This window comes from Xiphophorus maculatus, chromosome 15 (genome assembly GCF_002775205.1).
Source record: "Xiphophorus maculatus strain JP 163 A chromosome 15, X_maculatus-5.0-male, whole genome shotgun sequence".
NCBI classification, from domain to species: Eukaryota; Metazoa; Chordata; class Actinopteri; order Cyprinodontiformes; family Poeciliidae; genus Xiphophorus; species Xiphophorus maculatus.
The window spans coordinates 3,754,915-3,778,241 of record NC_036457.1 but is presented as its reverse complement, the minus strand read 5'-3'; the positions used below and the strand labels follow the sequence as shown (position 1 = coordinate 3,778,241).

Below are 23,327 nucleotides of genomic sequence, written 5' to 3'. Positions count from 1 at the left end.
ACCCATGTAGAGTCAAGCTGCACTGCTAAGGGCAAGCAGATAAAGACCATTCTGAGTCTCTGAGGTTTCTCAGTCTGTACCATCAGTTTCAGTTTTTTATGTGTTGTTGTGTATCATGTCTTTGTTCTGGTTTTATGTCCATATGGACGATGAGTCTGTTGAAATAAAGCAATCATGGTGGGCATCAACATGGTTAAACGTAGCGCTTTAGCTACTGCCAAATAGCATGTTGTTGTAGTGTTTTAATGTTAACTAACTTTTCAGTTAGCAGTACACCAAGTCTTCAGGACTGAATTTAGGACGCCACAGCTTTAACATGTTTTCTGAAGTCCTTAACGACGTCCTGAAAATGGGTTAACAGGTTTTGAATTTCTCACATGTATCATTTTCAGAGAAAACCAAAAGATTTGAACATATTTGTAATGACTGTTCTGGTTCTTTAAGTGACAACATTTCACCACAATGAAGAGATGGAGAGGATTCTGGGGTTAGACATGAAATAAATACTTTATTTTACACTCTACCATCTGTGTGCATTATTCTTCACGGATACTTTAACATGTCGGAGGAAGAAGCAAAGGTGCAGATATAAACACAGAGAAACAGCAAACAGCTGTTACTGCTGCTTTGATGCATGCATTCATGGAAAAAATACACAAAACATTATGCGAAGCAGCAAAAACATTTCTTTACAGACAGATATATTATTATCATTATTATTATTATTCATATTCACACGATGAGTTTGAAACTCTGACAGCAGGTGAAATCCTCACAGTCCCGATTATCGTACAATTAGTCTTTGAACAAGCGAGTTTATCTGTAATTTATAATCCCTTGTCAGGCTGAAGCTGAAATGTAAGCAGCTTTTCTGAATGTTAAAATGGAGATTCAGAGCAGAGCTGTTGAGCCCAGCATGAAGGAGCTTCATTCACATCTTAGAGTCAAACACCGCAAACCACGTTTGAGAGGAAAATTGTTTTCAGAAGAGTAGCTAGTAACAAAGACTCGTCTGAAATTGAGAAAAAGCCAAAATCCAAAGAAAAGCTTAAAAAAAACTGCAAAAAAATATAATACTGAATTCCATTTGTTTCCACTCGGTTTCACTTTTGACCCTAAAAGCTTTTTTTCCCCTGTTGATGATTGTGGTATGTTGGAGTAATAGACACAAAAGTCAGACATACAATTAAAAATAAAAATCACTATTCAGAGCCATTTTTCTGTTAAAAAATTGAACAGGACACAATGTTCTCCTGGATCATGAAGTGCTGCTGTTAAGACAAATAACCTCTTCTTGGTGAGCTGCCAGATTTAATTTCAACATCTGCAACACCAAGCAAGAAGCTTTTTGTTCACAGAGCATTGTATCCGAGAAAGTTTAGTGGAAGGAAGAAATCAGATGGAAAAAGGTGCAAATGCTACAGGGATAATTACATACTAGGTGAAAGCAGGTATTGGAATTTCACTTGTTCACTCTTATCTTGTGTCACTGAAGACACAGATTTTCCATTTGTCTGATTTTTGTCCCTTTTACTGCTCCATACACGCTGGAGTAAGATTAAAAAGTGTTTTCGCCCTTCAAACATTCTTACATTTTGTGACATAACAACTGCAAACTAAAATGAATTTCATTGGGATCAACATCAAGTCGTGCATAACTGTGAAGTTAGGAAAATTATTTAAGAATAAAAATCTAAAAGTATGGCATGGATGAATTCAGTCTCCTAAACCCGAACAAATCATCCCAGAAAAATAGCTTGAGTTAAACAACATTTAATAGATGTTCACACTTTAAAGTTTTGTCACAGATTTTCAATTGTACTTTAACTAGACCATTCTAACTCAGCAGTTATAGTGGCTAACTGGAGCTCTATTGAGACTTACTGTATATATTTGCTGTTTTTTTATAAACTCCAGAAGAGATTTTTACAGTTTTCTTTCAACATTTTTCTACTCTTTTCCAGATCTGTCGTGTGCAGCTAACATTTGCACTGAAACCTGAGCTGTGGATCTCTGCAGCTCCTCTAGAGATACCGTGACCCTCTAGGCTCAGTCTGTTTAGGTGAACGGCCCTGTCACATAAAATAACCAAAACATATAATGAAGTTTATGGTTGTAATGTGACAAAACATAAAAAGTTGTGGACTTTTTATTGTGGAAACTCCCTGGATGCTCAGGTTTGAGGTTTTCCACGGATCGGCTGTTTCTAACAGTTAAAAGCCGGATTGGAGTCGACACAAAGGTCACATATTCATACATTTTGTGAGCCAAAGCCTGTCAGTGTTCAAAGCTCTGGTTCAAACATCATCATCATCATCACATTAACAAAAAATGTCACTGTACACGACCGGACCGCCGCCACGTACTGAAGGGTCCAATATGAGTTGCTTTAGATACTTGAAGGACTTCCGTTCTGAAGAGCTGGTGTTAGCGGTGAAGCGCCTCCGTCTCAGGTCTGGTGTTTGAGAGCGTGCCGGTTTCTTTTTTCCCACAATGCAGTTCTGTAGCTCTTCATCTTCTCAGTCTTCCTCTTCACAACAGCGTCCTCCTCCCTGCAGGCAAAAACCATTTTCTTTATTTTTCTTGGTCAGCAAAATAAAAACGTAGTTTTCATGTCTATTTAAATGTAGGGTTGTTATGAAGCCAATAAATTTAAACAATTCTCTTATTGGTGTTTTCACAGATAACATAGAATTGTATAAATCTGAAAATTGTTTTTTAATAAAGAAACTATTAATGATTTTGATGATTGTACTCGACAAAATGTAACATTTGCTACAAGTTTCTCAATTGGTGACTGAATGTTATTTCATGACTTTATTTTTGTGTTTTTATGATGTAAAGCAGTTTGAACTGCTGAAATATGGTACACAAATAAACTTAATTGATTGATCCAGTGCATTGAACATTTTAGGTATTAAATAAGACATTTTAAAATTACTTGGAAAAAAGTGAAACAGGCTTTAATGTCACTGTTTTTAAGTGAAATTCAGATATAAATGGGAGTAAACCATATCGGCAATAATATTTACAATAATGCAAGGAACCAAATTTGCAAATATATAATGTAGTACAGTGATTGCACCTGTGTCCATTTGTGCCTGTATGGTTATTTGTTTGCTGAGTTGCAGGAGGAAATCTCATGAAAGTGTTGGATGAGAACCAGAACAGGAAGATGGAGGCGGTAAAATCCCCCATCAGGCCCTGGAGCTTCTGGTCTCTGTTTTCATGTGCAGTCCATGTTTAAGTCAACATGCATGTGTGCGTGTGTGTGTGTGTGTGTGTGTGTGTTCACTCACAGTGTTTGTATGTGCTCAGAGCAGAAGCTGAAACACTCAGTGTCCTGTGAGTCAGTGCAGAAGCAGCGCTGCAGCTCCCTCCGGAGGCGCACCGACCCGAATCCGTACGGCACCACCTGGCTGGAAGACAAAAGATTCAGACATTTATTTTAAAATACTGGAATAGTTCTGATAAAATGGCTTCAATTTCAAAAAATTAGCTGCTTGAAACTGGAGGATCAGTTTGATTCTACACAGCCAGTTAAATATTTAGCTTGCTAACTAAATATTTATTTTACAGTCAAGTATTTAGTTTGAAACCAAATAGTTAATATGGAACTAAATATTTAGTGCCAATTTCCAATTCTCTTTTGAATATATTTGATGTGCCTCTCATCAAAGAAGGTTAATTTTATAAAACATTTATATTTTGATAGATGTTTGCATTCAAATTAAAAAATATGCATGAATATAGATTTCTAGTTCACAGCAGTCTTGGGATTCATTCATTCACTTCCTAAAACCTCCATTTTTTAATTTCAGAAAGCCTGATAAAGTTTAACATTCATTTTGTTTTTGGTGAAGGAACCTCTGAGTTTGTTTCTACAGTCAGATTTATGAATGCGGATATTTGACGAGTCTTTAATAATCTGACTGTTTTACACCATAAGGCTATATTTCTTTAATTTGCATATTTGTGACATTGTTTTTTCAGAGTAAAGGGCTTCAATAAATTCAGTATTTACTGCTCATGACAGATAAACCTGAACTCAAAATAAACTCGAGCTCACGATTACAAACTGGAAGGTTTGGAAAGGATTTCCCAGAAATCCATCAAAAAGCTGCAATTATCCTTCTGTGAGCCAAAGTTTAATACAAACCACAAACATGGCTCCTGTGATCTGTTTCTGGAGCCGCGGTAGCTGGATGTTCGTGGTGCCGGAGTGGCTGCAGGTTAAAGCCGGACCATCGGCTGCATTAATGCGACCGCAGCGGGAACTGTCTGCAGCTCAGCGCTTCAGCTTTAAATAAAGGTGTAACAGCAAATAAAACCAGAATTGCTTCCAAATGGAACATTTTTGAACCAAATTTAGACGTATAAGAGTTGAACGACTCTGTTATCGGCAGCACATCTGGATCTCATTTCCCCCCCACAGCTGGAGATAACATATAACCCCTTTCATCTCCTCCTCCTCCTCAGTTGCCTCATTTCTACAATATCATTTATTTTCCTCTCAGCGGCTTGTTGACCTCCCTGCTGTTGCCTCCACCTTCCATCCCTCCTGAGTGTCAGAGGACTCCTTTCTTGGGCTGCAGGGAGGAATAAATCTGGGTGACCTGAACTGCTGAACTGCTGAACTGCAGCTCAATGAGTAACGGCTGCATAGTGGCAGATACTCGATGTTTCTTCCCTGTTATTGTTGCCAGAAAACATCAAACAGCCCAGAAATCGGTGCCAACATTTCCTCTGCCTTCACACAGATGAGTGGCATCTACTGGACTGTCTGATGTGACCTTTGCAGCCTTCTGGCTTTAAAAGAATCGGACCTGTAGCTGGTGTTGTTGGAGTCTGACCACAGCTGCAGCCATACGTTTACATTCGTTCATAACGGACCTTCATATTTCTCCGGACTTTTGATAGAAAGCTGGCTGCACACGTTTGAATCTGTTATGGATTTAACATCATTTTACACTCAGACTTGAATAAATTATTTGCGTCCTTCCAGATGTCTTTCTGTTTTCCTCTGTTGCCCCACTTAACTGTTTCAGATCAACAAGTGATAATAAGGTAACGAATGATGACATTTGAAAATTCATGGATTAGGATTAGCAACAATTTATTCCATTCGCATCTCATTCAGATTTAAGTCCATACTTTGACTAGGCCACTGCAGAACTTTATTTAGTTGTTTTTCTGAATCATTCAGACGTGGATCTGATTCTCCTTTAAGCAGAAAAGCATTCCCAGATCACTATACTGCCTCTGCCGTGTGACAGCAGTTCTGATGTTCCTTTGGGGATTATCATCATGATTTTTTTAAGTGATGCAGACTTTTGGGTTAACAGTGGTTGGTTTTGATAACTTTTCCTTTAAAAAAATAGAATAATTTGGAAACTGCATGTTGTGTTTACTCTACTTAACTGTTGGTGGCACAAAAACTTGAAATATTTAACTGCCTGCATGAAGATTTTCCCCTCTTCATAAATCAGAGGAAATCTTCAATGCGTTCCGACGTTTGCCTCCATTTTCTGTATTTTAAAATGGCTGCAGTTGAGTGTTGTAAAATTGTTCCCTCCTGGAAAAGAAATAAGTCTTTAAAAGCCCCAAAAGAAGAAGGTTCATGCTGAGTACATCGATTTACTAAGACCAAACGCACCAGCTCCCAGCTTTAATAGATAACATCTTTTTTTATTACCTGAAAATATGTGCTGACAGCTCCTGACACAAGTACAAAAATCTGCCCAAACATCGGTGTTACCATGGAAACCGAGGGTAAGAGTATTTAAACCGTATTAGACAGTCAACGTTTGGATGATGTTTACGGCGGTGGCTGCCAGATAAACTGCTTCATGGTGTGTCCTTGTAAATCCAACGTGTCCAGATGTGGAGAAAACTTAGATTGAGTTTCACTCTCTGTTCCTCCATCCCTCCGTCCCTCCATCCCTCCGTTCCTCCATCCCTCCGTTTCTCCGTCCCTCCGTTCCTCCATCCCTCCGTCCCTCCGTCCCTCCGTTTCTCCGTCCCTCCATCCCTCCATCCCTCTGTTCCTCCATCCCTCCGTTTCTCCGTCCCTCCGTTCCTCCATCCCTCCATCCCTCCGTTTCTCCGTTCCTCCGTCCCTCCATCCCTCTGTTCCTCCATCCCTCTGTTTCTCCGTTCCTCCGTTCCTCTGTCCCTCCGTTCCTCCATCCCTCCGTTCCTCCATCCCTCCGTTTCTCCGTTCCTCCATCCCTCCGTTCCGTCTTTCACCTGGACTGCAGCTGCGCTGGACGCCTAAAGGCAGCTATCGAAAACCCAAACTCCTCGTTTATTTCACTACTTATTTGGACATTTCTTAGGGTGAATCTCTGACTTTAAGCAACATTTACTTTTATAGGACTGTTGTTTTCCTCCCAAATGATTCACTTGATGTTTGTGGTTTTAACAATGTAATAAAAAACGATTTATTTTCCAGGCTCTTCAAGGCTCTCAGATAAAAGTCAGATAGTTTTACTGATCTGTTAATTTTGATGTAAATTAGACTTTAGATTATTATTTATTTTTAAATAATAATCTAATTCAATAAATAGGATTTACTGAGAAAATGATACAACAAATGCTTGTATAATTTCTTAATTGGTATTTTTCAGATTATTTTTATTTTTATCATGATTGATTGACAGAATGTTTATGTGTAAAACTAAGTGCACAGTGCAACATTTTGCAGTGCAACGTCACAAAGTGACACCAAAACAAAACAAAGAAGACTCCCAGCAGAGATAGCTGCTAATTGGGAATGTTGGGAATTGGGAGCGTTAAGGTTTTCCAGGCGGTTACAGTGAAAATCAGAATCTAGAAATGAAATATTAACCGTAGAATTTTGTGAAGAAAAAAGTATTGCCACAAATAATTTAAATTGTAGAATGGAAAAGTCTTGAAAATTTAAACAGATTTCCATTCCAAGTCCCTAACAGCAGACAAATCTGAAATTTCATTTAAACACTTTGAGTTTTATACCATAAATTCAAATTATCTTGCATTTCCTTGTATGAAGCCATTAGTGAATCTGTTCTACTCTATGTTACGTTAAATTGAATACAGGGCCACATTTTGTTGTATTAAAACTATTTTATTGGATTTTCTTTATTAAAGGGATTTGCAATATTGGCATTTGTTCCTTTAAATACCAAATAATTTACTTCCAGTTTCCTCTGACCATCATCTTCCAGCTGTTTGGACAAACAGGATCTCTGATGGTTTTCTTTCAACACCTGGTTTCTTCTTGTCTCTTTTTCAGAAAGGATTAATTTTTTGAGTTCATTACTAATATTTGTCAATTGAATATTTGCCTGAATATCCAATTATACAAAAAAAAATTGCTTGTGTTTTTGCTGCCAATCACATATTAAGTCAATTAGAAATGATAGATTTGAACATTTCACCAACCATCAGTGTAATTCTTGGAATGCTGGTAATTAGATTAGGTGTTTTCATTTCTCAAGCTGAAAAGTTGGCTTACTGAAGAGACGAATGTTTTTAAGAGAATGATTTAAGACGAAAGAGACCGCAGCGTTTAGTGGCAGTTAGTGATGGTGGGCACCGCTTCTGCTGTTTAAGAGCTTTTTATGGAGAAGGCAGGAAGATCTCCTGTAACCACACTGCTATGTTTAGACCAAACCAACAATCTGAGACAGTTTGGGATCCTCTCTGGAAGCTATTTTGGTGAAACCCTTTTTTTTTTACTTGACCTCAACTTAATTAATTTTGAGTCTGACTGTAAAGACCTTTAATTCAGCCTCAAAACATCTGCAAATTTATGGGGAAATGACAAAAAAAAGAGCTTTAGCTGTTACTTGAACTGATGGGAAACACAAGGAGAGTTTCAGAAATCAGGCACATTTTTATCAGTCTATAAAGAACACTTTCCTCATTGGTTTTACTGGTCAGATATTAATGTTTAGCTAAAGTTTTACAAGTTTAAGTCATTTCTGAGGAACATTTCCAACTGCACTGGTAAGCGATTTCTAAATGGGAGCAGCCTAGGAGGGGTTAACTGATTGTGGGTAAAGGAGCATCTGACTATAATAGCCTTAAACTCTTGAGGTTTCTTCATTCTGTTGTTAAAAGTTTCAAGCCGGCTATTTAGGAAACCAGAGGAAACACTCCAGAAATTACCCTTCTTTAGGAAAGATGTGCTTTCTTATTACCTCCACCACAGCTAACTGCTCAGTCATTGCTTGTGCATACTCAACTAAAATCCAGTTAGTTGGAGGTGATTGTGAATGGAGATGTGTTTCCTCTTATTTAAAACCAGGCAAATTAAAAGACATGCATGTGGTCCTAACAATGTTTCAGTGGCATTTTGGCTTCTTCTTTACTTTTAAACTGGAGTCAGGTCTCTAGTCTAACTTAAACATGTATTCCTCTGGTGTCATTAAAACGTTCACAGGCAAAGTTTGAACTTTATGGGGAAGGAGCTACGTTGTAAATAGCTACATTCACTTCAGCAACTTTTTAGGGTCAACGTTATCTAAAACAGTCTAGGACTGTAGGCACCACTGGTTCTGGGACCAGAAGTTATTATCAGGCAGTCGGCATGGCGCCTAAACTATCTGGTTGAGGACCCGCTACTTTACTATTTTTAATACTCCACACAGGAGTCCTTAAGATGATGGAGCAGATATAAAATATTGCAAAATGTGTCTTGATTAAAATCAATATTCTCATAATATCTCAACATGATGGCTTCTGTAAGCCAAAGGTCGAAAGCCAAGAAAATAGCTAAAATAAAAAAGTATTTAGACAGAAATCAAGTCACTATCAGCAGGAATTAACACCAGTTAGTTTAAACCGAACTGGTGGCCTATAAAACCTAATTTACTACCAAGGAATCACCCCAGGAGCATGATGGGTAAGATCTTTGCAACCTTACCGCTGCAGAACATTGGTGCTAGTTTCACAATGTCTGAATGAATCTGTTGCTAAACTCTAGAGATTCTTCAATGACAAATTTCTGCATCCTATGTGCAAAAATGAGCGTAATCACAGGTTCTTCCTCCCAGCAGCTGTTGGACTCTAGAACCATCACCGCTGGTTTCTGCAGTTATTTTCACAGTTTTACTCATTTTAAATTACATCGGTGCTGATACTTTCACATCTTTGTTGTTTGAACAATTTTTATTTTTGTATATTGTAAATAGTTTGCTGTTTTTAAAGCACAAATGCACATTTTGGACATTCGTTGTGTCGTTGTGTTTTGTTCCATGTCACACATTTTATAAAACGTTGTATGACTGTTGCTCTGTCGAGTTCTCCATGAATTCTCAACTGCAGTTTATTTATGTCTTCTAACTTAAATGAACATGCATATTAAATTAGCAAATGTACTGTTTCAAATAAAACGTAAAATTATGCCCACTCACTGCACAAGACTCCACTGCTGAAGGAAAAGCATGTTGAATCTGGTGTAAGGTTTGTTCCAGAACATTTGGACAACCCATTAAAGAACTGGGTGTGTTATGGTCCAGTGAGACCAAACATTAACTCTTTAGATGCCTAAAGATGCATGCGCCATGTTTACCAGTAGAGAAGTTAGGACGTGGGAACATCATGCGACTAAACGAAGGATGAATAGAGAAATGTAAAACATTCTCAACAAAAGGATTAACAAGTCAGACAAATGATTTCAATCCAACTGTAAATTTATGAAAAGGAATAAAGATCAGAGTTTATGGAAGACAGTTTGTGTCCAAAATTATAGCTGAGCAACAAATTAGATAATTTGTTCCATACTTTACAGAAAACAGTTCTTAGGAAGCGTCTTCATTACTGCCTGATTCCACTTTATCACCCATAAGATAATTCATGGATTTATATGTTTTGTACATGTGGATACGGTTGGTTTCCCTGGACATCTGGTGTGAGTTTCATGTTGGTCCTCATTAGAAATATATTTTCTGGGGAAAACCATGACGTCTTTGACATTCATCTTCCCAGCTGGGCAGATTTATAGCAGGAGAAGCTTCACTTTGGAAAGCTGGTACTCTGTTTATAAAATGTTTAACTTTAGCTAAATTAATCTGGTAATCTCAAGCATGTAAAGAATAATTGTATTTTTAATTAAAGAGGCTTGAACTTTACTGCAGTAGTTGTTCTTCATTTATCACTGATCTTGGAAAATATTATTAGATTGTTGTCTTTTAATTAGAGGTTGTAGAATTAATTTCAGACCGTTTGGGTCCAACAGTTTTCTGAAGAAACTTAATATTTGTTGTAGTTAAAGATGCTGTTTCTTCCCATCTGTAATTTAATGACCTTACAGGCTGAGAACCGGGACCACAGAGACAGTTTGTCTTCGTTTTGGACTGCAGCTGCTGTTTGCATATCCTCCCATCCAGCAGCTACTGCAGGTTGTGTCTTATCTCTGCTATTCTTCATCATCAGCCCAGCACTCCAGCTCAGCCATTACCACAATAACAAACTCCTAAAATGTTTAATGTTGATCTCCCGTTTGCTCACCTCGGGGTATTGACCCAGACGATGCCGATGTGACAGAAAAAAATACACTCCTTGTCTTTCTGGTTCTCGCAGGAGCAGCGCTTTTCTCGCCGGTGGGCTGTGTGAGCGAGCTGCGCGAGGGGGCCCTCCTCCGCCACAGGGCTCATGTCAGATGCTGGGAAACACAGAGGAAAGAAAGTGATTAACGACATGTGAACTATCAGCTCAAAATGAGCAATCTTTTAGCTAAAACATTTAGATTTTGTTTTTAGAGACGATCTTAATGCCAGTGCAGTTACTGCCAGGATGAGAGAGGTGACACAAATGAAACAACATGAGGTCTGCATCACACCACTGCTGTGAAAAATCTAGTTTAAAAATCCCGGAGCAACTCATGTGGAGGCTGCAGTCCTTCATGCAGCTGTGGGGGGTTTAAAGTCCAGTTCTTGGGCGTTTCCTTAATATCTTCTTTTTCTCTTGTACTGTTTTTCTTGTCGATCTTTCATTATGGACACATAATCTTAAAAAAATTAACAATCAGAAGAACATACTCTGGTCAAAAGCTGGGTTCACACAACAGGAAAATGCGACTCACACCTGATGTGTGCATGGCGTCTGAACGGCCCAGTTCAGATCAATTCGCCCTAAAAAAATATTTGATTTGTGCCACTTCCAATATTTGGTGCTAAATTAAATAAATATCTACTAGTTTTCACAGTGTGGGCAGTCTGAACTGTCAAGTTCCATTTAATCTGACTTTTACATCACTGACATGAGACACGAGTCATAATTCAGCACCAGAAGAAGATGAAGAAAGCAGTGCTAACACTTTGGATGAAGGTAATCAAAAGAAAAACAGCAGAAATTGGCTTTCATAATACCGTCAGTTCTCCTTGCTCAACAACTTCAAAACTGATCAATAAATGGACACTGGCGTCCATTAGTAGTTCTGTAAACAACGCGCTGCTGTGTGATGTTCTTCTTCTGCACATGCAGGTCACTTTAGGTCCACAAACCGTTCACACAGAAGTCTGATAGAAGTTACAATTAATTAGTAATGCAAACAAAAACAAAAACAAAAAAATCGTATTCCAGCATTTAAAAGACTTTTTGTCCCACTTGCAAAATCTCAGTGTGATGGAAGACCAACATGCTGGACACGCCGTTCCCATACGGGCCTCATGCTGTGGAAAAGCTTCTCCTCAGCAGGAACACGGCAGTTGGTCATGGGATGATGGACGGCGTTAATACTGGACAGTCCTGGAAGGAAAGTCAAGCCACACGGTCCAGTTCCAGTATCATATTTTGAAATTGCGCAACATGTGCCAGATTTTAAAGACGGCAAATGATCAGAGAGAAGAGCGATGGTTTGTGTGATGGGAGTTTCTGCTTTCTTTGAAATCTTTCGTTTGTGCTCAACGATAAATAGCCGAATTTTTCACCCAACCACACACAGATCAGCTTCTTTTTTCTTTGTCTGGAACATTTTGTTTGTGATTAATTAGAATAACTGTGAAAATCTTCAAGGACCATGAATATTTTTTACAAGGCTATGAATTACGCTTGGATTACAGGCAGCTTGAAAAAACACAACGTAGAATAAAAATTTTGCTTTGCTTTCAGTTCAAGAAAGTAAAAAATTAGTCAACTTGATAGACACAAGATTGCAGAAAGTAGTCCACAAACTACTCTGCAATAAGACCTTGGCTCCTGGCTGACAAACTCTTCCTGTAGCTGTTGGTTTCTAACCCTTATAGCAGGCCTCACACCAGTAAACTGCATAAAGGCCACAGCAGGAACAGAAATAATGCACTGCAACTCAGTGCCTACACCTGAACACTCGCTGGCACATAACAACATGCACACCAGGGCATGTTAAAACCAGCACTCAGGACCCATAAAGCAGAGAGAGACCGCAGATAGGCTTTGATGTAGCTTACAGCACACACGGGAATGTTTGGGCGTCTATAGAGGGTTTTACACGACTTACACGTGAGCAAAATAACCTCTCCTCTCTATAAACGGGCTAGTCTTCATGCTGCTCTGTCCTGGAGAATGAAATATTTGAGGTTGTTGTTCATGGAAGCTGTTATTTTGTTAACTGATGCACAAAAACTTCTGAGATACCTTGGCTAATTTTAGCGCTTTGGGTTTGTTTTATTTTTAGTAACATTCTGCGGCGTCTCACCGCCAGTAAGAGTTTAAGCTTTCAGGACATCTTGGAAAACAGCATTGATTCATTCAACTATCTTTAGGAGAAGAACAAAGTCTTTGTGAAACTGAAACACAACAATATTTCTCAATGTAAAGTCCTCGGCGCTGTGTGGACGCAACCATTCATGGAGTTTTTAGACCATATCTGAAACATTCGAAAGAAAAGCAGCTGGAGAATCTGAAATTCTTTGGTACAATAGAATGTGTTAAAATAGGCAGTTTCAGAGGGAGCACCTCTATCTATAGTTAGTTGCAATAAGCATAAAGTACTAATCAGATCCATAAGTTATGCTACCAGCATGATAATTAGCCAAACTAAATTCAACCAAAGTAGAAAACTACTCATTTGGGTTTGCTCTGGCCCAACTGCAGTAGCAGCAGCCAGAGATTCATCTATCAATCACAAGCCAGCAGATGAGAAAGAAAGAGCACAACGTCCAGCTAACAAGATGTCTGTTTAATGTTTTCACCAGTTGGAGTTTGTTTAATGAACCAGAACCTGGAGTTTACTCAAGAATACCGTTTCCATTTAGTCTATTTTGATTTGATGAAGCATAAAATATTAGTATAAATGTGCTTGTTTCGGAAAGAAACAAAAAAACATTCCAGGAATTAGCGACGCAAACTGCAGCGAATTTGTAAACGCTGCCGGTGAGAGAACCGTCTGGGGTTGATTTCACAGATAAACTTCCTGACTGATTAAAAACCGGAGTTGGAACCGCAGTGCTCAGTTTGAGCTTGGAAAATTCATTTCTTTCAGATTTGTCAGCAGACAGCTCAGGAGATCCCAATGACTGGAGATGGTCTAGAAGATCTGAGCGTCTCCAGGTCAGAACCGTCTGAGCGCTGACAGGTTGGAGGCGGCGCTGAAAGGCGATGTTACGCCGTTTAGCCACGGTCATCGTGTATCCAAAAGCACACAGAGCGCGCCCTCATTCAATTTCCTGCCTGTGGGCACATTGGTTTATTCATGGAAAGTTAAACAAGCAACTCAGAGGTCTCAACCCCACAATTTGAGGTGTTTTTTGACCAGTCTGGCATTCTGTCAGGCTATTAAATACAACTGTCAAAAATAATATGACACAGCTTCTTTACATGAGATTTTGGAGTTGAGTTCTTCCATTTATTCTCTCATGTAAACTCAAAGTATTGGACCAAATCGATTCTTTTTGATTCTTCTGTTTCTGACACGATTTATGTTCAAACTTCCACTTTTTTCCAGTTAAAATGGATGTTAACTATTTTCCTGGCCATTGTTTTTGCTCCGCTTGTATGATTCATAGATGAAAACAGATGCATTCTGTGTACTTCTACTCTCCCTCATTACAATAGTACTTACAGATTCCTGTGAAGAAAAACACGCGTAGCCTTTTTATTCGCTGCCATTTTAAGTATTCTCTAAGGTTTCTCTTATAAACTGGACTTGAAGTCTCTCCTGAAAACGTTGTGAACACATAAAAACCAGCATGTCTGGCCACCAGGAGATTCTGACCTGCTTTGATTGGAGCTTTAGGGACTGCAGCAGCCCAGAGCAGCGCCCGAATCAAACTAAACATACTGAAAAGATTCTTTTTAAATACACAAGGATATCAAAAGTAAAAAATTCAAACGGTCCCTTTCTTTTTCCTTTCCTCAAAGCTCAACACGCCCTTCTTTGAATGATGAAATCCATGTGTTCACCCAAACAAATCTGGTTCCTGCTCGTCTATCAGCTTCTTTGACAATCCTTCAGCATGTTTTCATTTTGCATCGACTTCAAACTAACCTTAAAACTTTTTTTTTTTGCAAAGATCAGGAAGACTTTTATGTCTGACCCTTCAGCAGGGATCATTTGGCTTTTATTAGATGTTAACATATTTCTGCTGATGGTGGGAGTTGGACTGTATGGAGTGAAAAAGGAATGGTGCGAGTACGGACCCTGTGGTGCTCCTGCTGGCTGATCACCTGGTTAGACATGCAGTCATTCAGTCTGTTTGTCAGGTAGTCATTGATCCTGGTAATTGTTGAAGCCTCTGATTCTTTTGGACTTTCTAACAAACCAAATGAGGCTCCCAGATATTATCAGACGATAAGACAGTCTAAAGCCGGAGTGTCAAACATGGGTGAATGTGTTAAAAGGCCGGTTGTGCCAGAATGTATTGATAAAAATCCCTTAACAAACTGTTAAAATATTAATAAACAGACTCTGTATTCAACAATTTCATATTAAAATTAAATAACATTTAACATCTTTTCACATTGATTAGTCACTGCAAGAATTTGTGACTTTTTTACAGTCAAAATGAAAGATTTTGTGAAATTTTGCAATATTTTAGCTTATGAAAATGTGACCTTTTGTCACCTTCTATTATTGACCATGTACTGCAACTTCAATTCAAGTAAAGTTGAGGCAGCAGTTTAGTAGAAATAAGAATTACTGCCACCTGCAGGTGGGAGTTTGTAATGTCTTTATCCATTTTTGAGGAAAATTTGCAGCAAACGCACAATGATGACTTAATGCAAACAAATGGGGAATCTGTTGATTTTATGTGGATTTCTTGATCGTGAAAGGAAATAATTGGTAGAATTTGGCAGAATAAAGACAAAAATTGCTGCAATTTTATTGTTAAAATTATATTTAAATTCACAGCTGTTGTCTTCAAGGCTATATTTATGTGTCGCTTTGGAGTATAGAGAGCCACATAAAAAACTTTGGAGGGCCAGATATGACCTGTGGTCTAAAGGAAAAGTGTCAGAAAATGACACAAAAATAGACAAAAAGTCAGAAAATTAAAAAAAAAAAGAGTAAAACTGTAAATGTTCAACATGTCTGAATCCCTGAAAACCTTCAGCGGAGTAAAACATTCCTGATTTTAACCTGAACTACATCAAACCTGTCTGAGTTGGATGAACTTTCACCTTCCTTCCTGAAAGGCCTCAACACTTCAACCACAGACTCTCTACTGGTACCAGTATCAAACTTTCATCCTCTTCCAAAGTCCAGTCTGCCAGAGAGCTGCTCAACTCATCACCTGTAAGTTTCCCGGCGATCGGCTGTCATCGTCGTTTCTTCCTCACCAACGTAATTCAGTCTCATGAAAGACAAACAATCTCGCCTGCCTTGTTTTTGTAACCTGCAGTCCTGCCTGCCCTGAATCAGGTTAGAGTCGTGCATCAGACACGCCTGAAAGTTTTCTGAGCCGCAGGCATTTCAATCTAAAACCTACAAGTCTTTTTAACTAGCAGTCACTGACTTCCTGAAGTGGAGCCTAACATCAAACCCAGTGCAGTGAAAAAAGGTCAGAAAGGTTGAAGATTCAGATTCTTATTCAAGTTTGTTTGTTCTGAGCTGCTGGAGGAATGTCGTTCTGCAACCGGCAGACCGAACTCTGCGGTGCAAAATCGGTTCTGGTAAACAAGTAAATCCATCAGCGGTTTCACAGTCAGTGAGGTTAAATTTCAAAAGTCTGAGAAGTCTCCTGCTGCTGTGAAAAGCATAAGCAAAACTAGAAAAAAGATGTTAAAACAATAAAACCACCAACATTTTACCAGGCTGTTCTACGATCTGTTAATGGATGCCAGAGGGACGCAAACCACATGCGAGCATTTACTGGTTTGATGTTCGTCTTGAGCCAATTTGAAATTTAAGTCCTGGGAGGTTTCAGAATCACTTGTTTGTGACGTTCCAGCTTCAGTTGTAATAACTGAGACTAATATTATTCACGTCTGCTGGCACATCTGTAACAATACCAGCATTTTCCTTTCAGTGTGCAACCGGTGTCCTGTCTAAGACGGCGGACGGGACGTCAGATTTTATGCTGAAAGCTGGTAGTTTATTGTTTCCCTGCTCCAGGCAGTGAATCACGCTTTATGGATGCAAACACAACATTTTTTCCATTTCACATCTTGAGATGTTCCTGTCTCCCCTCCTGGCAGCGGTTCAGTCCGCTGAGCAGCCGTCAGCAACTCGGCTTCCTCTCCTGTAATTTCCTTTAGTGTTCTGCGGTTCCATAAACGTTCATGTTTTATGCAAGAAGTCATGGAAATTTGCCTGTGTTGGTTCACATGTATGTCTGCAGAATAAAATAGGCAAATCCAAAGTTGAGGTTTGCAGTGAAACAACAATTGACAATGTTTGGCTTAATTAATTATGATTGTTATGTTAATTTAGTAAATTATTAATAAAGAAAGAATTTAATTCACCAAATGACATAAATTCTCTACCAGGTACTGTCTGAAAATACTAGACTATTATTATCATCATTAATATTCATAATAATAAAAAATGAAGAAACTCTAAACTTCCACCATGCACTTAAACCAGTGAACCAAAAGGTGGAAAAACAAACTGATCCGATCCACCGACTAATGAATTATGACAATTAAATTGAATAATGAAAAATATATCATAAACTAATTATTATACTTGAAACTTTAGAAAAAACAACATATCACAACACAAAACAGGAAACGTCTGGTTTGTAATTTATTGTTTGACGGTAAAGAAAACTGGTTTTGAAGTCGTTTAGTTTAACGTGGAAACGTTTCTTAGCTCTGCTGAAAATCTGCTACCTGTTATAACAGACTCTGCTTGGCTCCACAGGAGCTCCACAATATTTAGTGATATATATACAGGTGGATCAGCTGCTGATCCGTGTTTGGGCTGGCCAGAACCAGAATCCCCCGGCAGCCCAGAGGATTAGGTAACATCTTAGCAGCTATCAGCATGAATGAATGTATTGACCAGAACTCTTCGGCGTGAAGCGGTTTTGTGTTTGCAGTAAAAAAAAAAACAACAATCCTGGAGGTTGATCTGTGCAAACTCAGGTTTCTTTGGACGTAACAGATGATGCCAACAGAAGAGCCAAGCTAAACTCCTTCCTGGCACATTTTGAAGCCTAAACATCTCCAGCTTGAACATAGAGAACTGCTGGAAGGTTCCTGCAGCACACAGGGGTGGGGGGTGGGGGTGGGGGGTGGGGGAGGTACCATCTGGTCCAAAAGCAACAGCCCCTAGTGGGCTGAAGGAGGGCAGCTGACCACCAGGAGACCGGACACTGCAGGACTCAACTCACACACTGATGGAGCCGTTCTACTGTTTAACTCCCATCATTAATCTGGGATTAAACCTTCTTTAAATGATCACTGATGGCTAATATCTACTAATTACTGTTTTATAGCAGATTAATCTCAGAATAACATGTTTGAAATCTGTAATCTGGAGAAAAAATACTCAAAATTCACCTGCAAAGAGGAGACCTGCTTCACAACCAACAAATCTTTTCCTTACAAACTGAATATGAATTCAGGCTGCTCACAGCGTTTCTGTGAACATTCATCTTACAACTTTTTTCTCAGATTTCAAAATGTATAAGTTTTTCTGAAATAGTGTTTTTTGAGAATTCTGACGTTTTTCTCAAAACTGTAAATCACGTGACTCTTTGCTCCTCCAGAAAGTAATTTCTTCTCACACCTGTCACTGGGACTGATTGCTCTCAGGTTTCTATCAGCCTCCAGTGTCTCAGATAAAATATTAGATACTCTGAAAGTTTTTGCTTTTTCTGCAGCATGTCCACAGTTTCTCTTTTGCTCTGGTTTTGAGGATTAAAACTGATATTTTCTTCCATTAAACTGTATTAGATGTCAGACATCTAACTATTAAACACAAAGAAATCAACTTAAAACCAGATTTAGAACAAAAGGAGGATAAAGGTTGAAGATTACTGTATCTGCTAATAAAATATTAAGTGACTTGGATCTGGCATCTGTTTCTTGTAGAAAGGAGCAGATTCAGAACCGGGCCGGCTCTGCACAGACAGCATGCAGGTTTTGTTCTCTGCATTTTCTTGCTCTCCTCCACATCTCGGATGGCAGACACGGAGAAGAAAACATTAAATCTAAAACTATTAGGCGTTTTAGATGCCTGCAGAGACAGGCATCTAAAACGTTAAGTTGTACTAATTCTGTTTAATTCAGGTCTTAAATTTGAACACTCCAGACCTAAATAAGACCAGATGCAGTTAGGCTGATCTGAATATCAGGCGAGAACTAAATGAGACCTGATGCTGGCCCGTTTCAACACGTGTTCATCATATAAAGGCCTTTTATCGCCAAGTCTCCATTAACTCTGAATTAATCTAACAAATCTGACCCAGAATATGCAAATTAACTTAAATACACTGCTTACAGCTGCATTTTAGCCAAACCAAATGAGGGAAATTTAATGTTTAATGAGGGAAATCGCCAGTCTCAGTATCAGTATTCATCAATTTCTAAATTAAATCTGATATTTAAAGGTTTTCAGAGATTTAAAGTACCTTGCAGAAAAACCTGGAATGTTTTTTGCACAGGTAATCTTGTTGAATAGGGTAGTTTGTACTGATTTAGAGCTTTAAATACAACATTCAATGCTCTAAGCTATAAGTGTGTCATTTTAAAATTTGCTACACATTGCAGTTTAATCTGATTTCTATTACCAGCTTCAAACATCAAAGCCAAGTTTTTTTTGTCTTCCTCCCTGAGTCCATTTTTAATCTGTGATTAATTTTATTTCTTACATTTGGACTAATAGCCTCTTCCTGAGGCTTTTCATTAAGCATCTTCAGCTGCAGTGCAGATTGGCTGCTTTCCATGATGTCACACAAGGAAGCTGTTTGTCTGAGCTGTTGCCTCAAAGTACATCCACAGGTCAGTCGGTATGAATCAACCAATCAGAAGACTACAAAGCAATGACATCACAATCTGGTTATTTAATTATTTGAACATATGTAGAATTAGAAAAGTTGGAAATCTTTTTTTATATGGTGGAAAACAATGAAAAATAACATTTTGAAGAAATTTAACCTAAAAAAGAATAAAAATTATAATAGAATTTGTTAATGTATTTAAGAATTGCATCTTGAATGAGATCCAAAAACTCCTGGAATGAAGATTGATTTATTTATCTTAAACGGTAAATGAAAGAAAAAATTAGGAAGATGCACAACTAGATACATTTTGATGCTGTTTTGCTTCAGGTTGTTTCACAAAATAAAATAAGAATTTATGATGTTAAAAGCTGTTTTTATCTGAGCAGAGAATTACTTTGACATAAGAGCAACTTTAAACCTTACAGTCTGTCTAACAGGTCAGGAAAACAATAAGCTGGAGAGGAACTGGGTGCATGACGTTTTCTGCAGCTGTAAAAGAAACTTTTATGGAGCCGAGTCTTCAAATCTTTTCATCATGAGAGACGAGGGCGTTCCAAGCAGGTGCCTTCAGATCAGAGATTTGTTTAATTTATAACTTCATTTTCTATTTTTACGTCTTTATAACATTCAAATTAAACTGAATTAAAGTGGGGGGCCTGTGAGCATCATCAACAGTAGCATGCGGATTCCTCTGGGTTAACAGTGTGAGGTAAACCTAAACCAGGGAGTGGCAGCCAAACTCATAAACTCTAGATTACATACCTTCTCCTAACAATCTCTGGATTTAGCAACATCTATCACTTAGAAAGGATTCATGTGAAATGAGAAAGCTTTTAAAACTAATCCTGGGTCTTTCACTGAGCATGAGATGTACCAGCCTGAGGGTACGTTTTGTTTTCACCTATTCATGAAGTCATAGCAGAACAACGGTAAAAATGCAATTGTAAATCCAATTTAAAATGAAATTCTGCAGCACACAAAGAGCTCCTGTGATCCTCATCCTTTATGTTTGTATCTGTTGGGTTCATGCAGGGGCAGACAGGAACCTGCAGGTAGAAGGCCAGCAGCCCCAGGGTCAAACACATTCCAGATTTTCCTGTGTGCAGACATGACCCCCCCCACTGTGATGTTTTGCATTACATTCCTCAGGCATTATCCAGCCTCTTTGGGCAACGGGGAAAGTTTTCTTCACATATTTGGTTTCTTGAAGGCGTTACAAATGTCCTTCTGTCCTGCAAAGCTCATTAGTGCACACAACTGCGAAAAGCATCAGTTTACCACGGGGAAATAAAGAATCCATAAATGACCTCTCTGACTGAATAACAGCACACAAACACAACCCAAAAACTGGGCTAGTCCCACCCTGAGTGATGCATCCAATTATTACTACCCACCAAAGTCTGTGGTAATGTGTGAAACTGTCAAGGAAGGCGTTATTGCATGTTACCACAAGACAAAAATCTAATTTATCAACACCTCTCAGCCAAATCAGACCAGGCTTTTACAAGTTTTACACAGAAATCCCTTTAACACTCACCTTCAGCTGCAACCACTTAGAGACGAACCTGCCTCAGCTGTGGTGCAAATAATCAACTTCCAACTGAAACAGATTCACTTTCTGGAACAAATGAGCAGAATGTTGCTTTTATTTCACGACTCATCATTAAACCTGACATTAAAAAAGACAAACTGGGATTTTATCCAGGCAACACAGGCTCAAAACTGACCATCAGATTGTAGTTAACAGAAAAACGTGACAAATTTTATTCTTTCCACACCCAGATTTGATGCTTTCATCCCATTTATTACGTTTCCTCACCTTTGCTCGGTTCCAGCCCTTCAGATTACTCAGCTGCCATTATCCTGTCAAATTCCCCCATCCTCTGCAATGCAACTGATATTAAAGCTGGGACTTTCAAGAGTAATTATAGAAGAAAAACATGCATTATGTGTCCTCAGTTACCCAGTGACACAGTCCTTTAACTTAGTGAGATCACAGAGCTGGAGCTGCCTCACTATAATACTGTGTACAGTGAGAAGATGCATATTGAAGCAATTTTAAAGCAAAGTTCTCAGTTTGGCTTAGAGACAGGACCTCACCCATATCAACAGTAGAAGAATCAATTATGAAGTTTAGGACAGGTCTTACCTTGAAACTGATGGATCAGCATCAGAGTCGTGGCGAGAAGCCAGAAGAGAGTGAAGTCCATGCTGCTCTGCAGCCTCCAGGTGTGAAATGAAAGAAGAAAACTCTTTAGTCTCCAAACGGTAAACCCTGCAGGACCGTGGCTGCTGTAGACCTGAACACCTGCGGGTTTGAATGCTAGCGTTGTGTTCGTATGTCCAGACGGATCCGGTCAGGTAGCGCTGAAGGAAAACCACGGTGTGGAGGGGCTCAGAGGCGTCTGCACGCTCCAGAAGCAGGGAGGATAATGAGCTGTGTGATAACAGGCGAAGAGGAAAAGAGGAGGAGGATGAGGAGGAGGATGCAGAGGAGAAGCAGCTCCTTCAATGAGAACCATAAATTAAAGCCTCCTCTGGTTGACCTGTGTCTCGCTCTCACTGTGGTCCGCTCTGCTCGGCTCTGCTCTGTAACCTGGAGTCTGACGGCTCCCTCCAGGGATTCCCTCACAAAGCCATCCTCACACACCAAGCTGCCCTGTTTATTTTTAATCTACACACTCATGAAGAAGGAAAAACATCCTTGCCATCCTGTCTGTAATGGTGTGGAAACGTTTTTCCACTTCATGGATTCCTTCTGTTTTTCCACACTTAAGTGTTTCAGCCTGGTCATCGGCTGTGAATAACCTCCTTTTCTAACCTCAGTGTCCCACCATGATCAGGATGAGCATCTCACTGCCTCAACTAAGATTTCTACTTCATGATTCGACAATAAGAGAGAGAGTCTGGGCAAAAATTGGAGACTTTGAAGGCAGAACTCCTCCTGATCCAAAAGAACACAGAGGTTCGACTCACATTTTCTAGAAAAGTGTTGATGATCTTGAGGACTTTGGGAAAAAACGTCTGTGGACTGAAGAGACAAAAGAAAGCTTTTAGAAAGGTGTGTCTGGTTACATTCGCTGTAAAACTAACAGGATGCTCAGAACCAGAACATCAAACCTTCTGTTCAACACGGTGGTGGTAGTATGATGCTCTGGGACCAGAACCATACATTCAGCTCCGTAGAAGAAGGAGAACATCCAGCTATCAGTCCACGGCTGGATGGATGATGGATGGATGTCTTGTTGAGCTCGTCCAGCTTCTCCTCCATCTTGGATCTGATCGCAGGTTGTTTCTCCTCATCGTCAGTCAGACGTTTTCACTCAGATGTTTGGAGTCTGATTCTTCTCCCAGGCGTCTCTGTTCAGGCTTTCAGTCAGACCCGTTTCAAACTAAAGACCCAGAGACGCTCTCCCTCCGTTAGCCGGGGGAAAAAAGACGATCAGAAACACCTTCTGCTGAGTGACAGACTAAGACTTTGGCTTTGCATCACCAACACACCGGATTCGCGGCTGTTCACCGTCCTCCAGGTGAAACTGAGGGAGGGTGAGGTCTGTGTTCGCTCATTCGACCCAACAAGCACACTGATGGACGATGTTACAAATCCTTTATCATCCATTCATCATTTCAGTCCCAAACGAGCCGTTTTCAGCTTCACTACTACTTTGGCAGATAATATTTCTGCATTTTTGTTAATGGGTCTCTTCTGAGGTCAGCTGGAGGAAAACACCAGGAAAATGACAAAACCTCAAGAAGCAGCTAAGTGGTTCTCTGTTTTATCAGGTTTAGGGGAAGCTGTCTCGCTGACTTTCTGTCAGTCTAACCGTGGATAAACGTTGTGGTAAACCATCATAGGACGTTCACAGAGACAATCCAAACATCTGGGAAGCAGATCCTGTGGTGGATAGGACTCCAAAGAGTCACTTGGTTGGGTTCCCCCAAAAACAGCTCCAAAAAGCCTTGTAAACC

At 39.3% G+C, this 23,327-nt stretch overlaps 1 protein-coding gene across 1 annotated transcript; it reads right to left on the bottom strand.

Annotated features, from left to right (window-relative positions):
- Positions 1-489: 489 nt before the first annotated feature.
- On the bottom strand, positions 490-21,888 carry LOC106699914 (endothelin-2-like). Its single transcript, XM_014472384.2, has 4 exons — positions 21,508-21,888; positions 10,498-10,651; positions 3,300-3,419; positions 490-2,552 (listed from the first exon to the last, which is right to left on the bottom strand). The coding sequence occupies exons 1-4, from the start codon at positions 21,566-21,568 to the stop codon at positions 2,450-2,452; spliced, it is 438 nt and encodes a 145-aa protein (XP_014327870.1). The 5' UTR covers positions 21,569-21,888; the 3' UTR covers positions 490-2,449.
- Between the last annotated feature and the right edge of the window lie 1,439 nt (positions 21,889-23,327).